Consider the following 22,415-nt stretch of genomic DNA (forward strand, 5'->3'; position numbering starts at 1 on the left):
TTATCTTGATGCAGCTCCCAGCATTCCTCAGGACAGTGACAGCCTCATGGTGGCTGACCTCCTGCATGTCCAGGCCATTGACCTGGATGGACAAGTGACAAATGAKCCGGGTTGGATGCCAACAAACGTAGAAGCAGGGGTCAAGGGTGGGTAATAGAAGCTATCGCATCAAAATGTGCATTCACTGAAAATAAACAGGTATATTTATGGGCCCACAATAGCTCATTCATATCCACATTTGGTCTAAGAGTTTGACATTTAATTTGTAGTGCCAATGAAAGGTMAATTCTTTGACCAATATCAATATCACTCATATATAGATTTTTGTATACTTGCTTTTAGAGCAAAATATTTTTTGTTCTACAAACCAGCATAACTCCGTTGTAACAGTAGCCTATACATGCAGAAAGAGAAGCTGTCTAACACTGCAGCCAACAGTTTGTGCATTTGTGTCCATCTAATGGCACCCTCCGCTGGCCAGGAGGTGAATTGCAATGGCCTCTTTTACTAAGCCTGGTATGGAGGGGATGTAGGCTGGTGATTTAACATATGGTGGTCATAAGACCTACATGTAAATAATCAGATCGGCTAAAACTACAGGGACTATAAACATGGGAGGATGTTTGGGTCCAACCTCCAGTACTCTGTCTCCAATGTGGACCCCCGCCTTTTCTGATGGCCCTCCTTTCGACACTCTGGAAATAAAGATGCCCTGAAAAAGGAAAATATACACTAGTAGTAGTACAACAACTGGCATTTAAATGGTGAACATGATAAAGGGAATTTTTTTAATCAACTGTGGTTTCACTGCGCCTCCAATAATCGGAATCTGGATTTGTCTGCATCTCTCATGCTTCTTAAGTCAGCTGAGACCTACCACTGAAATGTAATATCAACTGCTTAAGTAAATATTCTGCTATATTACTGCTGGTTAACATTCCTGTCATTTATAAATGCCACTCCACAGATATTGTTATTARCTATGGTTATAATGCAGGAGGTGGTGCTTCGATTGGAGTTGCAGCAGTGCTGCATCAAGTCTGACAGCTCTGCTGCTCCTGCGATAAGGCTGACCTCATCATGCTCCTTGTAAGGCAGAGAGCCCTTCCCTCCTGCAATGCTGATTCCCAGACTGCCCCTCTGGCCGCAAACTTTGATCTGTAGCTAAGTGGGAAAAAACACAATTAGAGTACAAATGAGACTGTATCTCAACAGAGCGACCTACAGAAAGAACTTGGCCTGCATACAAATGAAAAATTATAGTACACCAATACCACAAAGCTTCTATACCATGGGACTTGCATTGTAACACTAGTAGGAACTGAAGTTTGAAAAACAAATGGAATACATTATATCATAGGGCGTGCAGATTTACTCTTAAGGGCACTTTGGAGATGACCGATTCGTGTGACGAGGTCCTGTCGGCAGCCCCAGCTTGGACCTGTTTCCCGGAGCTAGCAAGGTTTTCAGTGCTATGTGGGGGGGACTGGGGACTGGGCCCTGCTTGCTGAGCTCTGCATCGCTGCAGTTTCCTGTCCTCCTGGTTGTCTCCTCTGTCATGCCTGAACCTCCTGGGCATCCCCTCTCCCTCAGAGAAATGGACRGAACCATCCTGGGAGAAGGGAGGAAGAGAAGGAAGAGGGAGAGAAAGGAAAAAGTTGCAATCTGTAGCTTTCAGCAGCTTAAGTACAACCTTTTGATCTTGACCTCTGGAGACAGAAAAAAATATACCCAATAAGTGGGACGTCAACAAAGTGAGACCTCAAAATCGAAAGAAAATCTAATCAAAAGAGTACGCTCACGTCTTCAAGCTGTTCCTCCTCGATCTGCTCAGCATCCTTCTCTGGACTGGAGCAGCGCCCCCTCACGCTGTCATTGACGGGGAACAGGTTGAGGCCCCCATGCAGGAGCTCCTTGGAGGCTCCCACCCAGCGCAGGCCAGAGATGGGCCAGTTRTGGCTACTGCTGCCACTGGAGGATGTGTTAGCCTGAGCATTTCTACACCCCTGGAGAGTCAGAAAATATCATGCATAGCTAAACATGTTATGATTAGTCTACAATGATTGCAGATTAGTCTGATTGTGGATCAGAGCTCATTTTGCTGATTGAGATTACACTTCAAAGATAAATAAATCTACTTTAAAATTGTGTCATTTAGTTTTAAACTGAAATAGTGCACAGTGTACGCACAGTAACACAATAAACATTTGTACATACCATTCAGCTTACAACCTGCCTTTACTTTTCTTTTAAATTCATAAGCAGGAATGTACACTATATACACAAAAGCATGTGGACACCACTTCAAATTAGTGGATTCGGCTGTTTCAGCCAACAACCGTTGCTGACAGGTATAAAATCGAGCACAAAGCCATACAATCTCCATAGACAAACATTGGCATTAGAATGGCCTTACTGAAGAGCTCAGTGACTTTCAACGTGGCACTGTAATAGGATGCCACCTTTCCAACAAGTCAGTTCATCAAATTTCTGACCTGCTAGAGCTGCCCCAGTCAACTGTAAGTACTGTTATTGTGAAGTGGAAACGTCTAGGAGCAATAACAGCTCAGCCGTGAAGTGGTAGTCCACAGAATGGGACCTCCGAATGCTGAAGCATGTAGCGCATAAGAATTGTCTGTCCTCAGTTGCAACACACACTACAGAGTTCCAAACTGCCTCTGGAAGCAACGTCAGCACAATAACTGTTCGTCAGGTGTTTCATGAAATGAGTTTCCATGGCCAAGCAGCCGCACACAAACCCAAGATCGCCATGCGCAATGACAAGCGTCGGCTGGAGTGGTGTAAAGCTCACCGCCATTGGACTCTGGAGCAGTGGAAATGCATTCTCTGGAGTGATGAATAATGCTTGAATCCGGGTTTGGCGGATGCCAGGAGAACGCTACCTGCCCCAATGCATAGTGCCAACTGTAAAGTTTGGTGGAGGAGGAATAATGGTCTGGGGCTGTTTTTCATGGTTCGGGCTAGGCGCCTTYGTTCCAGTGAAGGGAAATCTTAACGCTACAGCATACAATGACATTCTAGACAATTCTGTGCTCCCAATTTTGTTTGGGGAAGGCCCTTCCCTGTTTCAGCATGACAATGGCCCTGTACACAAAGTGAGGTCCATACAGAAATGGTTTGTTGAGATCGGTGTGGAAGAACTTGACTTGCCTGCACAGAGCCCTGACCTCAACCCCATGAATTGGAACGCTGAATGCGAGCCAGGCCTAATCGTCCAACATCCGTGCCCAACCTCACTAATGCTCATGGCTGAATGGAAGCAAGTCCCTGCAGCAATGTTCCAACATCTAGTGGAAAGCCTTCCCAGAAGAAGAGAGGCTGTTAAAACAGCAAAGGGGGGACCAACTCCATATTAATGCCCATGATTTTGGAGTGAGATGTTCAATGAGCATGTTTGCACATACYTTTGGTCATGTAGTGTATGTGGACTGTGTCCAAGTGCTGTGAAATAGTAGCCAAGACCCCAAAAGCTATTTAACTTTGTACATTCCAATTATCTCCATCTTAAAGGCCTAGAGCAGTCAAAAATGAGATATTCCTGTGGTTTATATATATATTTATATATATATATAAATAATACTGAAATTATATATATAATACTGAAATTGTGAAAATGATAACACCTTTTAGTGTAAGAGATGTTTGAAAAGTCCAGCTGAAATTTCTGCCTGTTTTGGTGGGAGGGAGTTTTGGCCTTTCATGGTAACACATGCAGTAAATTAGTTAATAGACCAATAAGAAATAGTTCCACAACTCTCTGCCAATAACAGCTAATTTTCAGTTTTACCTTCCCCACTCAAACCACTCCTAGACAGTCCTAGCAAAATCCTTGTTCGAGAGGTTTTTCTTTGCTAAGAAGCTATTTCTTAATTTTTTTAGATTTTAATTTAAAAAACAAATCAGGTACTTAATTGTTACCCMGAAAATATTTGATAAAGTCAAAATAGCTGAATTGAACCTTTAAGGCGTTGCTGTTCAAAATTAGATAAATCCAGAAGTTATTGCACAATAAGAATACAAAGCCAGGAGAAAACCAGATGCACATTATACATAAATTATACTTTAACACAGAAAAATGTGTTAGATTATGTATTGTTAAGCAGCAATACACTTTATTTGATTATGAACAAAAATTTTATTTACCTTCAGATCATTGGCACTAATAATGCTCAGATTAAATATTTGTATTTTTGAAGGATTAAAATGGAATYATGATACAGTGAGTTCACTGTGCAGGGACTAGACAGGTTGCCAAAAAAAGCACCATGGCATGAGGAGGAATGCTATGTAATGTAGCAGTACTGTTTTCAGAGATAATTAGTTCTTGTGAAATTATGTTCTTACCGGGACGGTATATCTGTCTACTTTTCAGATGAAAGGAAACTTTGTTTTCCAGTCTCAATTAGTTTACATTCTTCTTAATTAATTTACACACTTGAGAACTGCATGCTCATGCAATTCAGTGCCGGGCACGACCAGCTCTATGCATATTTATCAGTAGTTGATTGTACACTGCTCAAAAAAATAAAGGGAACACTAAAATAACACATCCTAGATCTTAATGAATGAAATATTCTTATTAAATTCTTTTTTCTTTACATAGTTGAATGTGCTGACAACAAAATCACACAAAAATGATCAATGGAAATCAAATTTATCAACCCATGGAGGTCTGGATTTGGAGTCACACTCAAAATTAAAGTGGAAAACCACACTACAGGCTGATCCAACTTTGATGTAATGTCCTTAAAACAAGTCAAAATGAGGCTCAGTAGTGTGTGTGGCCTCCACGTGCCTGTATGACCTCCCTACAACGCCTGGGCATGCTCCTGATGAGGTGGCGGATGGTCTCCTGAGGGATCTCCTCCCAGACCTGGACTAAAGCATCCGCCAACTCCTGGACAGTCTGTGTGCAACGTGGCGTTGGTGGATGGAGCGAGACATGATGTCCCAGATGTGCTCAATTGGATCAGGTCTGGGGAACGGGCGGGCCAGTCCATAGCATCAATGCCTTCCTCTTGCAGGAACTGCTGACACACTCCAGCCACATGAGGTCTAGCATTGTCCTGCATTAGGAGGAAACCCATGGCCAACCGCACCAGCATATGGTCTCACAAGGGTCTGAGGATCTCATCTCGGTACCTAATGGCAGTCAGGCTACCTCTGGCGAGCACATGGAGGGCTGGTGCGGCCCCCAAAGAAATGCCACCCCACACCATGACTGACCCACCGCCAAACCGGTCATGCTGGAGGATGTTGCAGGCAGCAGAACTTCTCCATGACGTCTCCAGACTCTGTCATGTCTGTCACGGTGCTCAGTGTGAACCTGCTTTCATCTGTGAGAGCACAGGGCGCCAGTGGCGAATTTGCCAATCTTGGTGTTCTCTGGCAAATGCCAAACGTCCTGCACGGTGTTGGGCTGTAAGCACAACCCCACCTGTGGACGTCGGGCCCTCATACCACCCTCATGGAGTCTGTTTCTGACCGTTTGAGCAGACACATGCACATTTGTGGCCTGCTGGAGGTCATTTTGCAGGGCTCTGGCAGTGCTCCTCCTTGCACAAAGGCGGAGGTAGCGGTCCTGCTGCTGGGTTGTTGCCCTCCTACGGCCTCCTCCACTCTCCTGATGTACTGGCCTGTCTCCTGTAGCGCCTCCATGCTCTGGACACTACGCTGACAACACAGCCAAACCTTCTTGCCACAGCTCGCATTGATGTGCCATCCTGGATGAGCTGCACTACCTGAGCCACTTGTGTGGGTTGTAGACGCCGTCTCATGCTACCACTAGAGTGAAAGCACCGCCAGCATTCAAAAGTGACCAAAACATCAGCCAGGAAGCATAGGAACTGAGAAGTGGTCTGTGGTCACCACCTGCAGAACCACTCCTTTATTGGGGGTGTCTTGCTAATTGCCTATACTTTCCACCTGTTGTCTATCCCATTTGCACAACAGCATGTGAAATTTATTGTCAATCAGTGTTGCTTCCTAAGTGGACAGTYTGATTTCACAGAAGTGTGATTGACTTGGAGTTACATTGTGTTGTTTAAGTGTTCCCTTTATTTTTTTGAGCAGTGTATTTMATTTCTGTTAGGTTTCAGAGGCAAAGCACCACGTACATCATTGCAGCTGTTAAGACCAAAGGATATTGTAGAAATCTAGAGGCTTTAATCAATTATAGAAGTTTACTGACATGGCAGGAAACAGTGAGCTCTGCCTTTCCAGGAATGATGAAATCAGAGAGACAGTCCCTTTGGGAGATGTATACACTTCCTTTACAAAATGGCAGATAAGGAAAAGTAAGCTATACAGTTCCATTGGTTATCTATTAAGGACCAGAACACTTCAGAAGCAGGGTGATATCGTGCCTTCAGAAAGTATTCACAAACCCTTGACTTACATTTTGTTGTGCTACAGCCTGAATTTAAAATGTATTAAAATGGGATTTATGGTCACTGGCCTACACACAATACCCCATAATGTCAAAGTGGAATGAAGTTGTTTGAAATGTTTACAAAGTAATTCAAAATGAAAAGCTGAATTGTCTTGAGTCATTAAGTATTCAACCCATTTTTTATGGCAAGCCTAAATAAGTTCAAGAGTACACATTTGTTTAACAAGTCACAAACTGCATGGCCTCTGTTTAATAATAATAGCGTTTAACATGATTTTGGAATTACTACCCCATCTCTGTATCCCACACATACAATTATCTTTAAGGTCCCTCAGTCCCACAGTGAATTTCAAACAAAGATTAAACCACAAAGACAAGAAGGTTTTACAATGTCTCACAAAGAAGGGCACCTACAGTATTGGTAGATGGGTAAAAATATCCCTTTGAGCATGGTGTTTCAATACACCCAGTCACTACAAAGATACAGGCKCCCTTCCTAACTCACTTGCCGGAGAGCAAGAAAACCACCCAGGGATTTTAAAACAGAGTTTAATGACTGTGATATGAGAAAACTGAGGATGGATCAACAACATTCTTGTTACTCCACAATACTAACCTAATTGATAGAGTGAAAAGGAAGAATGTACAGAAAACTATTCCAAAACATGCATCCTGTTCTCAATACAGTGTTATGTTTGGGGCAAATCCAATACAACACTTTTTAAAATAAAAAAATGAAACCTTTATTTAACTAGACAAGTCAGTTAAGAACAAATTCTTATTTACAATGACGGCCTACAGTGGGTTAACTGACTTGTTCAGGGGCAGAACGRCAGTATTTACCGTGTCAGCTCGGGATTTGTTCCAGCAACCTTTCGGGTCACTAACCAACACTCTAACCACTAGGCTATCTGTATACTCCATATTTTTCAAGCATAGTGGCGGCTGCATCATGTTATGAGTATKCTTGTAATCATTACGGACTGGGGAGTTTTTCAGGATACAAAAAKAAACTGAATGGAGCAAAGCACAGGCAAAATTCAAGAGTAAAACCTGGTTCAGTCTGCTTTCCACCAGATAGTGGGAGATGAATTCCCCTTTCAGCAGGACAATAACCTAAAACAAGGCCAAATCTATACTGGGGTTGCTTACCAAGAAGACAGTGAATGTTCCTGTATAGCCGAGTTACAGTTTTGACTTAAATCTATTTGAAACCCTAGGCAAWTCTTGAAAATGGTTGTCTAGCAACGATCAACATCCAATTTGCCAGAGCTTGAAGCGGTTTGAAAATAATAAATGGSCAAATAGTGTACAATCCAGGTGTGCAAAGCTCAGACTTGCCCAGAAAGACTCACAGCGGTAATTCTAACTTGTATTGACTCAGGCGGGTCAATACTTATGTAAATTAGGTATTTCATTTTCAATAAATTAGCAAAAATGTCTAAAACCATGTTTCACTTTGTCATTATGGGGTATTGTGTGTAGATAGGTGGGGAAAAAATATATTTAAACCATTTTGAATTCAGGCTGTAAGAACAAAATGTGGAATAAGTCAAGAGGTATGAATACTTTCTGAAGGCACTGTAGACTTGAAAATCATACAAGCTGTTCAGGGGATGTATAATTTGCTTTTAAAAGCCTAAATAAAACCAGGGCACGGTTAGGGATAACGATACTCATTGCATTGTATTAATACAATATAAACATCTACTTGAGATAAACACATGGAATTTAAACTTTGTGAATGCAACATTGAATRCAGTCCATACTTACACTCTCATTTCAAGACAAGCAGACTTCACATACAGCACATGACAGTTAGGTGAGGTGTTGCATACTATATACACAAGTCATGCAATGCAAGTTGGATGGACAAAACAGGAGATGAATGGTTGAGGAAAAAGTACTAACGTGTGTATGTGAATGACCACCCTGATGAGCTCTTTATCAATGGGCTTTGTTAAAACTGAGTGATTTCCTTTAAAAAAATTAAACGGTTAAAGTCTAATCCAATTTTAATGGCAAATACATACAGTATTTAAGAATAAKCAATGATAACGGGCATGTGCGGCTTGAATACAAAAAATATGGCATTTATGATTTGACATGTTAACAGTTATGAGACGTTAGATGACATGTTAACAATTGTGAGATGGTGAAGCAAAAACGGAAGGTCTACATTTTTCATAAAGGACTAAAGGCTGAAACTCTAAAGACTAATGGACTAAAAACGAAGTTAAGGGGAATAACGAATCATGTTTGGTTTTAAACCCATTTTATTTTATCAGTGGTTAAAAGTAATCCAAATCTGTAGGCTCAGTGTCCATGCCAATTTCAAATTGTGTTTTTGTGCAGCTTGATCATTAAAGAAAATAATTTTAAAAGATGAACTCCACATTAAAACAAATTTATATGGTCCTCTCCTTGAAATACATTTAAAACAAAAAAAGTTAAATCAATGTTGTAGTGTACCATTTGAAGAACAATCTGTTTTTATTAAGACGCAATAAACTTAAAGAAGTGCATTAGTGTATGCTTAAACTGCATTTTCAAAAGATTCCACCCTGGTCCTTATTACCTTGTTTGTAATGAAATTGGCCATTGAAAGTCTAAGCTCATATGCTAAAGGGAGAAAGTGGCAAATGTTAAAATGCAGCTGTTTCTGGTATCTGGTATTAAGAAAACATTTCAAAGCAGTGAATCGCAATGAAAAAAGKTAAGACAGCCTTGTCACTTCCACTCAATCTGTTGTGGGAGAGTGGTTATGGTACATGTTCCAAACTTAATTACAAAATTACCAAACATGTCTATATAAAAGTGAGTTTAGGATTTGATTAAGAAGTTAGACAATGGAGTAGAAAAGAAGATTCGAGGCTGTCTACTCACCCAAAGGGAATTATATTGTTTTGATAAGACATTAGCAACTGCATTTTTGTTAATTTCTTTACTTAAAAAGAAAACACTAAAAAGGAAATAAAATACGTACCAAATACCAAGATATAACTTATTTTTTTAAATTCTGCGATAGTTTAAGAAACTTGCTATACATTGTTTTAATTTACACCATCTGAGCTGCCAAAAAGTATAAAAGTATCAATATTCACAAATGACTATACAATAATTCTTAAATCAGTAGGTCCAAAACTAAGTATCCCCAAAATGTAAAAAGAAATATTCCCCCAGTGTTTAAAAAATAAAACAAATATATATAAAGATGTCAACAATATTTAATATACTTAAGACTTACAGTAGTGCAACTACCTATTGTCTGTAAAAAAAGGAAAAAATACATCTTTAAAAAGCACTAACTTTAAAAAATAGCACACCTGTGCATATTATTGCTGTTTGAAAAGAAGGCACATAGGCCCTGGTAGTCTGAGCCAGATACCGTGCAGGGTATTGGAAATGAAGTAAGATACTGGACAAGAGGATCACAGCAGAGTCCCAGGGATGAGCTGCAGGAGGGGTAGGTAGATCGCAGAGGGGTTTGTGGGGAAATGTAGGTTCGAGGGGTTGTGCAGGAGAACATGGCGAGAGACACAGGAGGTAAGAATGTTTCTGAGGTAAGAGTCACACAGACGTGGTGACTGTAGCATTATTGACCTCGTTTTTGTTGGAATCCAGGCCTTTGGCGGCGTTCAGGTCGTTGCGGAGGTTCTCCGCTGCTTTCTTCATAGTCTTCAGCTCGCCTGGGTGAGGAGTGGCCCGTCGCATCAGCGTTCCCTGTGGGGAGGAAACAAAGAGGGACAGGGAGGAGAAACAGTGAGACGGATCTGTATGACTGAATGGACCCAGATTATACAACAGGTCTGTCATTCTGTCATGTATTATATTACCTTCATAGCAACGTATATAATATGTTATACACTCAATCACCAGTTTATGCATGGTTCGTTTCTACAGACAGTGAGTCACATGGCCATGACTTGCTATATACTGTAAAGCAGGAAGACAGGCATTGAGGCATTCAGTTACTGTTCGATTGAACATTAGAATGGGCAAAACGGGTGACCTAAGCAACTTTAACCGTGGTATRATCATCAGTGCCTGGCGCGCCGGTTCCAGTATCTCAGAAATGGCGGCCTTCTAGGCTTTTCATGCACAGTAGTGTCTAGGCTTTCCTGAAAATAGTGCAAAAAACAGCTTGTTGATTAGAGGTCGAAAGAGAATGGCAAGAATCGTGCAAGCGAACAGGTGGGCCACAAACCGGCAAATAATGGAGCAGAACAACAGTGGTGTGAAATTCGCATCTCAGTCCTTGTCACGGATGGGCTATTGCAGCAAATGACCACACCAGGTTCCACTCCTATCAGCTAAAAACAAGTGGCGGCTCCAGTGGGCACGCAATCACCAACACTGAACAATTGAGGAGTGGGAAAAAAACATTGCCCTGSTCCGACGAATCCCGGTTCATGTTGTGTCACGCTGATGGCAGAGTCAGGATTTGGTGTAAGCAGCATGAGTCCARGGCCTAGTACACCTTAGGTCCCTTGATACCATTTGAGCAACATTTCCATGTCCCCAAAGAATTCAAGCTGTTCTGGAAGCAAATGTGGTYATGATCCGGTACTATATGGGTCTACCTAATAAACTGGCAACTGAGTGTACATATGCACTTGGACATACAGTAAGGTCCCAAATTATTGGCAACCTTGATAAAAATGTTTTTCTTTAATACTGTATATATATTGTATGCTAAAGAAAATGGGGATACTATTTTATACTAATACAGTTGCACAGAGAAAGAGATTTTGTTTAACAAGTCMWTTTTTTCTCAAAAAGCTAGGGGTCAAAATTATTGGCACCTCTGTTTTCAATACCTTACCTTCCGAAGATAAYGACTATCCATACGTAAAAAATAAATAAAAATGCGCACATGACTAAGTCGCTTTAGATAAAAGCGTCTGCTAAATGGCATATTCTATTATTAATGGAACTGAGCCCTTTTCTAAAAATATTTTATGAGACTTGAATTGAAGAGGGCAAGTCCATAAGCGCAGACGAATAATTTTGACTCTCATCTTTGAGGAAAAATAATATTAAATTGTTAAACAAAATATTTATCTGAGCAATTGTCTTTTTTTCCTTTTACATACAATATAGCTCAGTATTTGTATTATTTATTTTATACAGTCTTTTTTTGCTCATCTTTATCAAGGCTAACAATCATTTTGGACCCGACTGTAATTTAAAAGATCTGAAAGACTAAACCTAGTTTTCAACCAGTTAATGGACTCAACAATGCTTTATATTAGTTGAATATATATATTTTTAAATCTCTATTCCTTGTTTAGTGATTGAGTATTGACAGTTGACGCTTCAAACGACCCCTGTGAATGGTGAAAGGTCTTTTCTACCTCATCGCCTCCTGTCATTCCCCTTCACACACTCCTCACCACAACCTTAGTCTCTTCACACACTTCTAGCGCTTCACCTCACCTTTTCATCATCCTCGTCATCGTCATCATCCAGGAAGTGGATGGCACTGATCCTGTTCATGGCCCTGTCATCCCAGGTGTCATCAACCACATCATTCACCAGGCTCTCCAGAGCACCGCAGCGAGCCAGGTTGTCTGAGCCTAAAACAGGATACATTTGATGTGTGTGTGAGGATAGTAATCATTCACATCTTTATTAATAATTGGCTTTTCAAAATGATGTTTACATGCACGCTTGAAATGTAAAACCTGTGTGAAAACTAACACAAAAGTGGCCTGAGTTCTCCAACTGATTAAAATCAACGTGTTTGGTATGATTGCATCACTCAATCTGCACCCCCAAACCMCCCAGATGAGCACTTGGAACCATCCAGATCACAGTTTCAAATCCCAGTTTAGCCACAAGCTTACAGCTAGACAATCCCCCCCCCAACTCGAGCTCACTGACTTGACCTCCACAAGTTTTAGATCCTCATCTGCTGCTCCACAAGTGAATGAGGGTCATGGAATGGAACATAAGCACATAGTCCTCTCATTCCGAGGCACGTCAGGGACTAAGGGGGATGGGCGTAACAAGAAACATGCTCCGTAGTCATTCACTCAATGATTCAAATAAAATAAAAACATGACATATGGGACATATGGGTGCAGCAACCAGGTTGTGGAGATTGCGCAAAATAATCACTATCAACAGTTGGATCAGGCCTAGATTCCACCAGGCCTCAGCTGAGTTAGAGAGCGAGCCTCTCCTCGCCCAGCACAGAAAGATTTTAATGGCTGAAGTTCAGTCGGGAGGTAAGCCTCTTTATCTGGGGCAGCAGGCAGCCTACTGGTTAGAGCGTTGGGCTAGTAACCGAAAGATGGCTAGATCGAATCCCCGAGCTGACAAGGTAAAAGTCTGTCGTTCTGGCCATGAACAAGGCAGTTAACCCAGTGTTCCTAGGTCGTCATTATAAATAAGAATTTATTCTTAACTGACTTGCCTAGTTAAATAAAAATAATTTTTTTTTTTTTTTTAAAGCTGTCCAATCCACTGAGGTCTTTTAATTTTCCAATACATAGCAGAGGAGCAGACCCTTGGGGGCAGCATAGGATCAGATCAAGCATGGAATCCCACTTAATCCGGCCCGCAGGTGGTTGAATAAAAATGCTATAAAAATGTTACACAGTGCACTCGGAAAATATTCAGACGCCTTGATTTTTTTCTACATTCTGTTACAGCCTTATTGTAAAATTAATTAAATATATTTGTTTTCTTCTCATCAATCTACACACAATACACCATAATGACACATTTTATTTTGATATGTTGCACTTTTTATTTTTATAAACTGAAATATCACATTTACAAAAGTATTCAGAACTTTTACTCAGTACTTTGTTGAAGCACCTTTGGCAGTGATTACAGCCTCAAGTCTTCTTGGGTATGACGCTACAAGCTTGGYACACCTGTATTTGGGGAGTTTCTTCCATTCTTCTCTGCAGATCCTTTCAAGCCCTTTCAGGTTGGATGGGGAGCGTCGATGCACAGCTATTTTCAAGTCTCTCCAGAGATGTTTGATCGGGGTAAAGTCTGGGCTCTGGCTGGGCCACTCAAGGACATTCAGAGCCTTGTCCCGAAACCACTCATGCATTGTCTTGGCTGTATGCTTAGAGTCGTTGTCCTGGTCGATGGTGAATGTTCGAACTTCGTCTGAGGTCCTGAGTGCTCTGGAGCAGATTTTCATCAATGATCTCTCTGTACTTTACATCGTTCATCTTTCCCTCRATCCTGACTAATCTCCCAGTCCTTGCCACTGAAAAACATGCTGCCGCCACCATGCTTCACAATAGGGATGGTGACAGGTTTCCTCCAGACGTGACGTTTGGCATTCAGGCCAAAGAGTTCAATCTTGACCTCATCAGACCAGAGAATCTTGTTCCTCACGGTCTGAGAGTCTTTAGGTACCTTTTGGCAAACTCCAAGCGGGCTGTCATGTGCCTTTTACTGAGGAGTGGCTTCCGTCTGGCCACTCTACATAAAAGCCTGATTGGTGGACTGCTGTAGAGATTGCTGTCCTTCTGGAAGGTTCTCCTACCTCTACAGAGCAACTCTGGAGCTCTGTCAGAGTGACCATCGGGTTCTTGGTCACCTCCCTGACCAAGGCCCTTCTCCCCCTGCTCAGTTTGGCSGGGCGGCCAGCTCTAGGAAGAGTCTTGGTGGTTCCAAACTTCTCCCATTTAACATGCTGACTACAACGCTCGTGTCGCGTGCGCGAGCATTGCAAAATACATTTAGAAATCTTTATTATTCAATTATTGCACCCACACTGCTCGCGAGCATCTGCGTTGCCAAGGGCTAAAATATAAGTCAGTTCTATTTGTGACGCAGATCACACTGCCTCTCCCATCTCCTCATTGGTTTATAGAAGCAGKTACCCACATGCCATCTCCTCATTRGATATACCCACGTGGGTGACTGAAAGACGAACGAGTTCAGTGGCAGTAATGCACCTAATATATGAAAGTTGCCAATCGCAATATAAAGTCAAGAGAAGAAAAGGCCTAGAAGGAGAGATGAAACAATTCGGTTGACCGTTTTATGTGTGGATTAATTGTCGGAGTAGAGGACTTTGTGCATTGCAGGTAAAATAACAACTCAATGTTTATATCCTAGGACAAATTAGCTAGCAACAGCAAGCTAGCTAAATAGGACAAATTAGCTAGCAAGTGCAAGCTAGCTAGCTAAATTGCCATAAATGTTTAATGCTTTTCGACMTGTCCCCAAATTAATGTAATTGGTTCAGAGTTTGTTTTGATATTTTAATCTGCGTGTCGTGATAGCGTTTGGTGTGGTGGGACAAAATACATTTATGCCCGATGGCGCACGCACGCAGCCGGTTTGGGTTCCGTGTAAGAATGACGGTGTCCACTGTGTTCTTGGGGACCTTCAATGCTGCAGACATTTTTTTGTACCCTTCCCCAGTCCGTGCCTAAACATAATCCTGTATCGGGGCTCTACGGACAATTCCTTCGACCTCATGGCTTGGGTTTTGCTCTGACATGCACTGTCAACTGTGGGACCTTATATAGACAGGTGTGTGCCTTTCCAAATCATGTCCAATCAACTGACATTTACCACAGGTGGACTCCAATGAAGTTCGTAGAAAAATCTTAAGGATGATGAAGGAAACAGGATGCACCTGTGCTCAATTTCGAGTCTCACAAAGGTCTGAATACTTAAGTAATAAGTATCGTTTGTATTTTCTATAAATTACCAAAAAATCTAAAAACCTATTTTTGCTTTTCATATGGTATTGTGTGTAGATTGATGATGATTTTTTATTTTATTAATCCATTTTAGAAAAAGGCTGTAACATAACAAAATGTGTACAAAGTCAAGATCTCAGAACACTTTCCGAATTGTACACACACACGTCAAACGTTTTAGAACACCTACTCATTCAAGGTTTTTCATTTATTTTTACTATTTTCTACATTGTAGAATAACAGTGAAGACATCAAAACTATGAAATAACACATATGGAATCATGTAGTATCACAAAATGTCATATTTCAGATTCTTCAAATAGCCACCCTTTGACGTGATGACAGCTTCGCACACTCTTGGCATTCTCTCAACTAGCTTCATGAGTAGTCACCCGGATGCATTTGAATTAACAGGTGTGCCTTGTTAAAAGTTCATTTGTGGAATTTCTTCCTTCTTAATGCGTTTTTGAGCCAATCAGTTGTGTTTCGACAAGGTAGGAGGGTATACAGAAGATAGCCCTATTTGGTAAAAGACCAAGTCCATATTATGGCAAGAACTGCTTAAATAAGCAAAKAGAAATGACAGTCAATCATTACTTTAAGACATGAAGGTCAGTCAATACGGAACATTTCAAGAACTTTGAAAGTTTCTTCAAGYGCAGTCGCAAAAACCATCAAGCACCATCATGAAACTGGCTCTCATGAGGACCGTCACAGGAATGGAAGACCCAGAGTTACCTCTGCTGCAGAGGACAAGTTCATTCGAGTTACCAGCCTCAGAAATTGCAGCCAAATAAATGCTTCACATAGTTCAAGTAACAGACACATCTCAACATCAACTGCTCAGAGGAGACTGCGTGAATCAGGCCTTCATGGTCAAATTGCTGCAAAGAAAACACTACTAAAGGACACCAATAATAAGATGAGACTTGCKTGGGTCAAGAAASACAAGCAATGGACATTAGACCAGTGGAAATGTGTCCTTTGGTCTGGAGTCACAATCTGAGATTTTTGGTTCCAACCRCCGTGTCTTTGTGAGACGCAGTGTGGGTGAACGGATGATCTCTGCATTTGTATTTCCCACCTTAAAGCATGGAGGAGGAGTTGTTATGGTGTAGGGGTGCTTTGCTGGTGACACTGTTGGTGATTTATTTAGAATTCAAGGCACACTTAACCAGCATGGCTACCACAGCAATACACCATCCCATCTGGTTTGGGCTTAGTGGGACTGTCATTTGTTTTACAACAGGACAATGACCCAACACACCTCCAGGCTGTGTAAGGGCTATTTGACCAAGAAGGAGAGTAGTGGAGTGCTGCATCAGACGACCTGGCCTCCACAATCCCCCGAGCTCAACCAAATTGAGATGTTTGGATGGAAAAGCAGCCAACAAGTGTTCAGCATATGTGGGAACTCCTTCAAGACTGTTGGAAAACATTCCCGGTGAAGCTGGTTGAGAGAATGCCAAGAGTGTGCAAATCTGTCATCAAGGCAAAGGGTGGCTATTTGAAGAATCTCAAACATAAAATATATTTAGATTTGTTTAACATTTTTTGGTTACTACCTGATTCCATATGTGTTATTTCATAGTTTTGATGTCTTCACTATTATTATACAATGTAGAAAAACCCTTGAATGAGTAGGTGTTCTAAAACTTTTGACCGGTAGTATTACAAAAAATAAATCAGGGAAAAACAATCTCCGTCGACATTGAAATGACTAAAACCAAATCTCAACTGTGTAGAAATTACAATAGACCTACATTTATAGTCTCTTCACTCTGTCCAGCAAGCTAACAGTCACACTAGAGTCAGGGGTGAGAAACTCCAGTCCCCGAGGACCTGATTGGTGTCACACTTCTTTCTCCATCCCTAGCAAAACACAGCTGATTGATCAAGATTAGGTGATTATTGGAGTCAGGTGTGTTAGCTGGGGCAAAACTGTGACACCAATCAGGTCCACTAGACAATCAGGGAGCATAACGAATTCCAAAAGCGAAGGATAGGAAAAAAATGTTAGTACATTTTGACGGCGAGGAAAATGTACAGYCCTCCGGACCTCGGTGAAGACCGAATGCAGCCTGCAGGAAAAATGAGTTTGACAACCCTGGGTTAGAGGCTCTGTGATCCCCACTTCCCCCTCTTAATATGCATCACCAATACAGCGACGGATCAGGGATACAGGACACTGTGTGCTTCTCCAAGTAGATCATGTGATAAGTGCCCCACGGTTTTGATCATGTTAAGACCGAATCTATTGCTTGTAGGACTCTGGAGAATATGCAAAGGAGTGACGTAGAATGGGAATAGGATATAACCTGTAGGATTAAACAAATTTCACTATGGGGTAGAATTTGGAGTAAAGGCGCTTATAGCTGATCTATAAATGATTACATACAGTAGGTGTATAGAGAGGCCAGTGACCCATGAGAAAGCTTTTAGGTGATGAAATTGCCAATGACCAAGATCACGTAATACAAATTGAAACCCATATAGAAAGAATCCCTGTGACATTACAGGTCTCTTTTTACTGTAGGCAGCTGCGGTATAGCTAGTGGTCATAGTGGTTTTGACAGTAGAACATACAAAGCTCAGTGACGGCTTAAAATATGATATCCTGGTATTTTTATCATTTTTGAAGGTAGGACGGTATGAGGTTTCTGAATAATAAAAGTTCTAAATATGCTTTATGGGTAGTGCATGGCCCTAGGATGGCAATAAATTAATTCCAAGTGGTTTGAATGGGCTTTTCTCCATTCTGATTGCTTTTTACTGTTCAACAAAAATAATAGGAGGACAAAACTGACAGTGAACTAGTCCTATTTGTAGAACATTGCATAGGAATTAAAATCCCTTTTTGTAGCCTCAAATTCCAGAACTCAACCAATGGTTTTCMATTTGCATAGTTATTTGTTCAATTCCATAATTTATGAATTTCTTAAATTTCCTGCACTCATTTGTTATTAATTTACACATGGCGTTGCGTTTCTTTTGTTCTAGCATGCATCTATTTCACCCCCCACCCAAAATTCCTTTWTCAGAATAATTATTCTCCTCTGACCGTATATTTTCGGTTTAACTGCAGTTCTTATTTTCGTTGGATGATTTCCAGGGGTCTCTATTTGGCAAGCTTGCCCTCCCAAAGTTGTTCACTTGTTGTGCTAGCAAGTTTGCTAGCAGTTCTTAGATGTTAGCAGTTTCTTACTGGTGATGAAAATGGATGTTTGTTAGATTTGAAAGAAATTATGGCAATGTAGATTTATGATAGTCTTTCAAAAAATGTCTTTATGCAAAAGTTTATAAACATATTTTACACACACACACACTTATTTTCACAATTTGAAATACAATTATCAAAAATATACCAACTTCAAGAGAAACAGCCTGGTGGTGGCAGCAGTGCACTGTTTAATGACATGTACAGTACTAGTCAAAAGTTTGGACACACCTACCCCTTCAAGGGTTTTTCTTTATTTTTTACATTGTAGAATAATAGTGAAGACATCAAAACTATGAAATARCACATATGGAATCATGTAGTAACCAAAAAAAGTGTTAAACAAATCAAAATATATTTTAGATTCTTCAAAGTAGCCAGCCTTTGCCTTGATGAGAGCTTTGCACACTCTTGGCATTCGCTCAACCAGCTTTACCTGGAATGCTTTTCCAACAGTCTTGAAGGAGTTCCTAGATATGCTGAGCACTTGTTGGCTGCTTTTCCTTCACTCTATTGTGTTATTGACTGTACGTTTATTTAGGTGTAACTCCGTGCTGTTGTTTTTGTCGCACTGCTTTGCTTTATCTTGGCCAGGTCGCAGTTGTAAATGAGAACTTGTTCTCAACTGGCCTACCTGGTTAAATAACAGTGAAATAAAAAATATTMTTTTAAATTAAAAACTCTGCAGTCCAACTCATCCCAAACCATCTCAATTGGGTTGAGGTCAGGTGATTGTGGAGGCCAGGTCATCTGATGCAGCACTCCATCACTCTCCTTCTTGGTCAAATAGACCTTACACAGCCTGGAGGTGTGTTGGGTCATTGCCTTGTTGAAAAACAAATGATATTCCCACTAAGCCCAAACCAGATTGGATGGCGTATCGCTGCAGAATGCTGTGGTAGCCATGCTGGTTAAGTGTGCCTTGAATTCTACATAAATCACAGACCGTGTCACCAGAAAAGCAGCCCCTCACCATCACACCTCCTCCTCCATGCTTCACGGTGGGAACCACACATGCGGAGATTATCCCTTCGGGTTGGTAGGTACTACAATGCCCATAGAGTTGTCATGTTATGTTGCTACTATGATAATAAACAGGGACAACCAGCTATCTAAGTGAATCGGGCCATACAAAACAAATTGGCCCACTCACACGGATCTAGCGTGTTTGGGGATGGAATAAGCAAGCTAGCTACTACAACTCAATCAACAGAATACTGCACATTTTGCAGAAATGTATAGTCAAATACTAAATCTGATTGTCATTCTTTATTTCAAGGTACACTACGTGACCAAAAGTATGCGACACCTGCTTGTCGAACATCTCATTCCAAAATCATGGGCATTAATATGGAGTTGGTCTCCCATTTGCTGCTATAATAGCCTCCACTCTTCTGGGAAGGCTTTCCACTAGATGTTGGAAYATTGCTGCAGGTATTAGTGAGGTCGGCACTGATGTTGGGCAATTAGGCCTGGCTCGCAGTTGGCGTTCCAATTCATCCCAAAGGTGTTCGATGGGGTTGAGGTCAGGTCTCTGTGCAGGCCAGTGAAGTTCTTCCACACCGATCTCGACAAACCATTTCTGTATGGACCTCACTTTTTATTTTATTTCACCTTTATTTAACCAGGTAGGCCAGTTGAGAACAAGTTCTCATTTACAACTGTGACCTGGCCAAGATAAAGCAAAACAGTGCGACAAAAACAACACAGAGTTTTACAATGCCCCCGTGCTTTGTGCACGGGGGCATTGTCATGCTGAAACAGGAAAGGGCCTTCCTCAAACTGTTGCCACAAAGTTGGAAGCACAGAATTGTCTAGAATGTCATTGTATACTGTAGCGTTAAGATTTCCCTTCCCTGGAACAAAGMCCAAACCATGAAAAAAAGCCCAAGGCCATYATTCCTAATCTACCAAACTTTACAGTTGGCACTATGCTTTGGCGCAGGTAGAGTTCTCCTGGTATCCGCCAAACTCAGATTCGTCCGTCGGACTGCCAGATGGTGAAGCATGATTCATCACTCCAGAGAACGCATTTCCACTGCACCAGAGYCCAATAGCGGCGAGCATTACACCACTCCAGCCGACGCTTGGCATTGCGCATGGCGATATTAGGCTTACGTGTAGCTACTTGGCCATGGAAACCCATTTCATAAAGCTCCAGACAAACAGTTATTGTGCTGACGTTGCTTCCAGAGGCAGTTTGGAACTTTGTAGTGAGGGTTGCAAACGAGGACAGATGATTTTTATGTGCTACAGGCTTTTTTACCTTTATTTAGCTAGGCAAGATATAACTTGCAGCATATCATTGTAGCCAATGTGTGTTAGCCAGTATACCTGGATTTACTGTTACTGCTGCTAATATCATTAGCAATGTTAGCCCTCAGGCTAGCATGTGGCTAGCTATAGTACCATCGGCCAACAACAGAGTTTTAGCCAGTTTGGTCAAATCAAATCACATTTTATTTGTCACATACACATGGTTAGCAGATGTTAATGCGAGTGTAGCGAAATGCTTGTGCTTCTAGTTCCGACAATGCAGTAATAACCAACAAGTATCTAACCTAACAATTCCACAACTACTACCTTATACACACAAGTGTAAAGGGATAAAGAATATGTACTAAAGATATGAATGAGTGATGGTACAGAACGGCATAGGCAAGATGCAGTAGATGGTATAGAGTACAGTAATATACATATGAGATGAGTAATGTAGGGTATGTAAACTTATAATTAAGTGGCACTGTTTAAAGTGGCTAATGGTACATTTATATAATTTCCATCAATTCCCATTTTAAAGTGGCTGGAGTTGAGTCAGTATGTTGGCAGCGGCCACTATGTTAGTGGTGGCTGTTTAACAGTCTGATGGCCTTGAGATAGAGCTGTTTTTCAGTCTCTCGGTCCCTGCTTTGATGCACTGTACTGACCTCGCCTTCTGGATGATAGCGGGGTGAACAGGCAGTGGCTTGGGTGGTTGTTGTCCTTGTGATCTTTATGGCCTTCCTGTGACATCGGGTGGTGTAGGTGTCCTGGAGGGCAGTATTTTGCCCCAGTGATGCGTTGTGCAGACCTCACTACCTCTGGAGAGCCTTACGGTTGTGGCGGAGCAGTTGCCGTACCAGGCGGTGATACAGCCCGACAGGATGCTCTCGATTGTGCATCTTGTAGAAGTTTGTGAGTGCTTTTGGTGACAAGCCGAATTTCTTAGCCTCCTGAGGTTGAAGAGGCGCTGCTGCGCCTTCTTCACACCGCTGTGTTGTGGGTGGACCAATTCAGTTTGTCCGTGATGTATACACGAGGAACTTAACTTTCCACCTTCTCCACTACTGTCCCGTCGATGTGGATAGGGGGGTGCTCCTCTGCTGTTTCCTGAAGTCCACAATCATCTTGTTTTGTGACGTTGGAGTGTGAGGTTATTTTCCTGACACCAACTCCGAGGGCCCTCCCCTCCTCCCTGTAGGCCGTCTCGTCGTTGTTGGTAATCAAGCCTACCACTGTAGTGTCGTCCGCAAACTTGATGATTGAGTTGGAGGCGTGCATGGCCACGCAGTCGTGGTGAACAGGGAGTACAGGAGAGGGCTCAGCACGCACCCTTGTGGGCCCCGTGTTGAGGATCAGCGGGGTGGAGATGTTGTTACCTACCCCCACCACCTGGGGGCGTCCCGTCGGGAAGTCCAGGCCCAGTTGCACAGGGCGGGGTCGAGACCCAGGGTCTCGAGCTTGATGACGAGTTTGGAGGGTACTATGGTGTTAAATGCTGAGCTTGTAGTCGATGAACAGCATTCTCACATAGGTATTCCTCTTGTCCGATGGGTTAGGGCAGTGTGCAGTGTGGTTGCGATTGCGTCGTCTGTGGACCTATTGGGTCGTAAGCAAATTGGAGTGGGTCTAGGGTGTCAGGTGGGTGGAGGTGATATGGTCCTTGACTGTCTCTCAAAGCACTTCATGATGACGGAATGAGTGCTACGGGGCGGTAGTCGTTTAGCTCAGTTACCTTAGCTTTCTTGGGAACGGAACATGGTGGCCCTCTTGAAGCATGTGGGAACAGCAGACTGGGATAAGGATTGATTGAATATGTCCTTAACACACAGCCAGCTGG

The 22,415-nt window shown here is 41.9% G+C and overlaps 2 protein-coding genes across 3 annotated transcripts in view; both read right to left on the reverse strand.

Moving 5' to 3' along the window:
• Positions 1–921: 921 nt before the first annotated feature.
• On the reverse strand, positions 922–2,818 carry LOC111977957 (uncharacterized). Its single transcript, XM_070448708.1, has 4 exons — positions 2,813–2,818; positions 1,803–2,006; positions 1,376–1,612; positions 922–1,164 (listed from the first exon to the last, which is right to left on the reverse strand). Exons 1-4 carry the CDS (start codon positions 2,816–2,818, stop codon positions 922–924), a joined length of 690 nt encoding a protein of 229 aa, XP_070304809.1.
• Positions 2,819–6,164: 3,346 nt separating this feature from the next.
• Positions 6,165–22,415, reverse strand: part of LOC111978110 (leucine-rich repeat-containing protein 1) — a 77,059-nt gene continuing 60,808 nt past the window's right edge. For both annotated transcript variants that reach the window (XM_024007929.2, XM_070448601.1), the window contains exons 13-14: positions 11,852–11,991; positions 6,165–10,135 (exon numbers count right to left, since the gene is read on the reverse strand). In XM_024007929.2, the coding sequence (XP_023863697.1) occupies positions 9,983–10,135; positions 11,852–11,991 (293 nt within the window). In that variant the 3' untranslated portion in view covers positions 6,165–9,982. The remainder of the gene's footprint in view (positions 10,136–11,851; positions 11,992–22,415) is intronic.

Source organism: Salvelinus sp. IW2-2015, linkage group LG18 (assembly GCF_002910315.2).
Source record: "Salvelinus sp. IW2-2015 linkage group LG18, ASM291031v2, whole genome shotgun sequence".
NCBI classification, from domain to species: Eukaryota; Metazoa; Chordata; class Actinopteri; order Salmoniformes; family Salmonidae; genus Salvelinus; species Salvelinus sp. IW2-2015.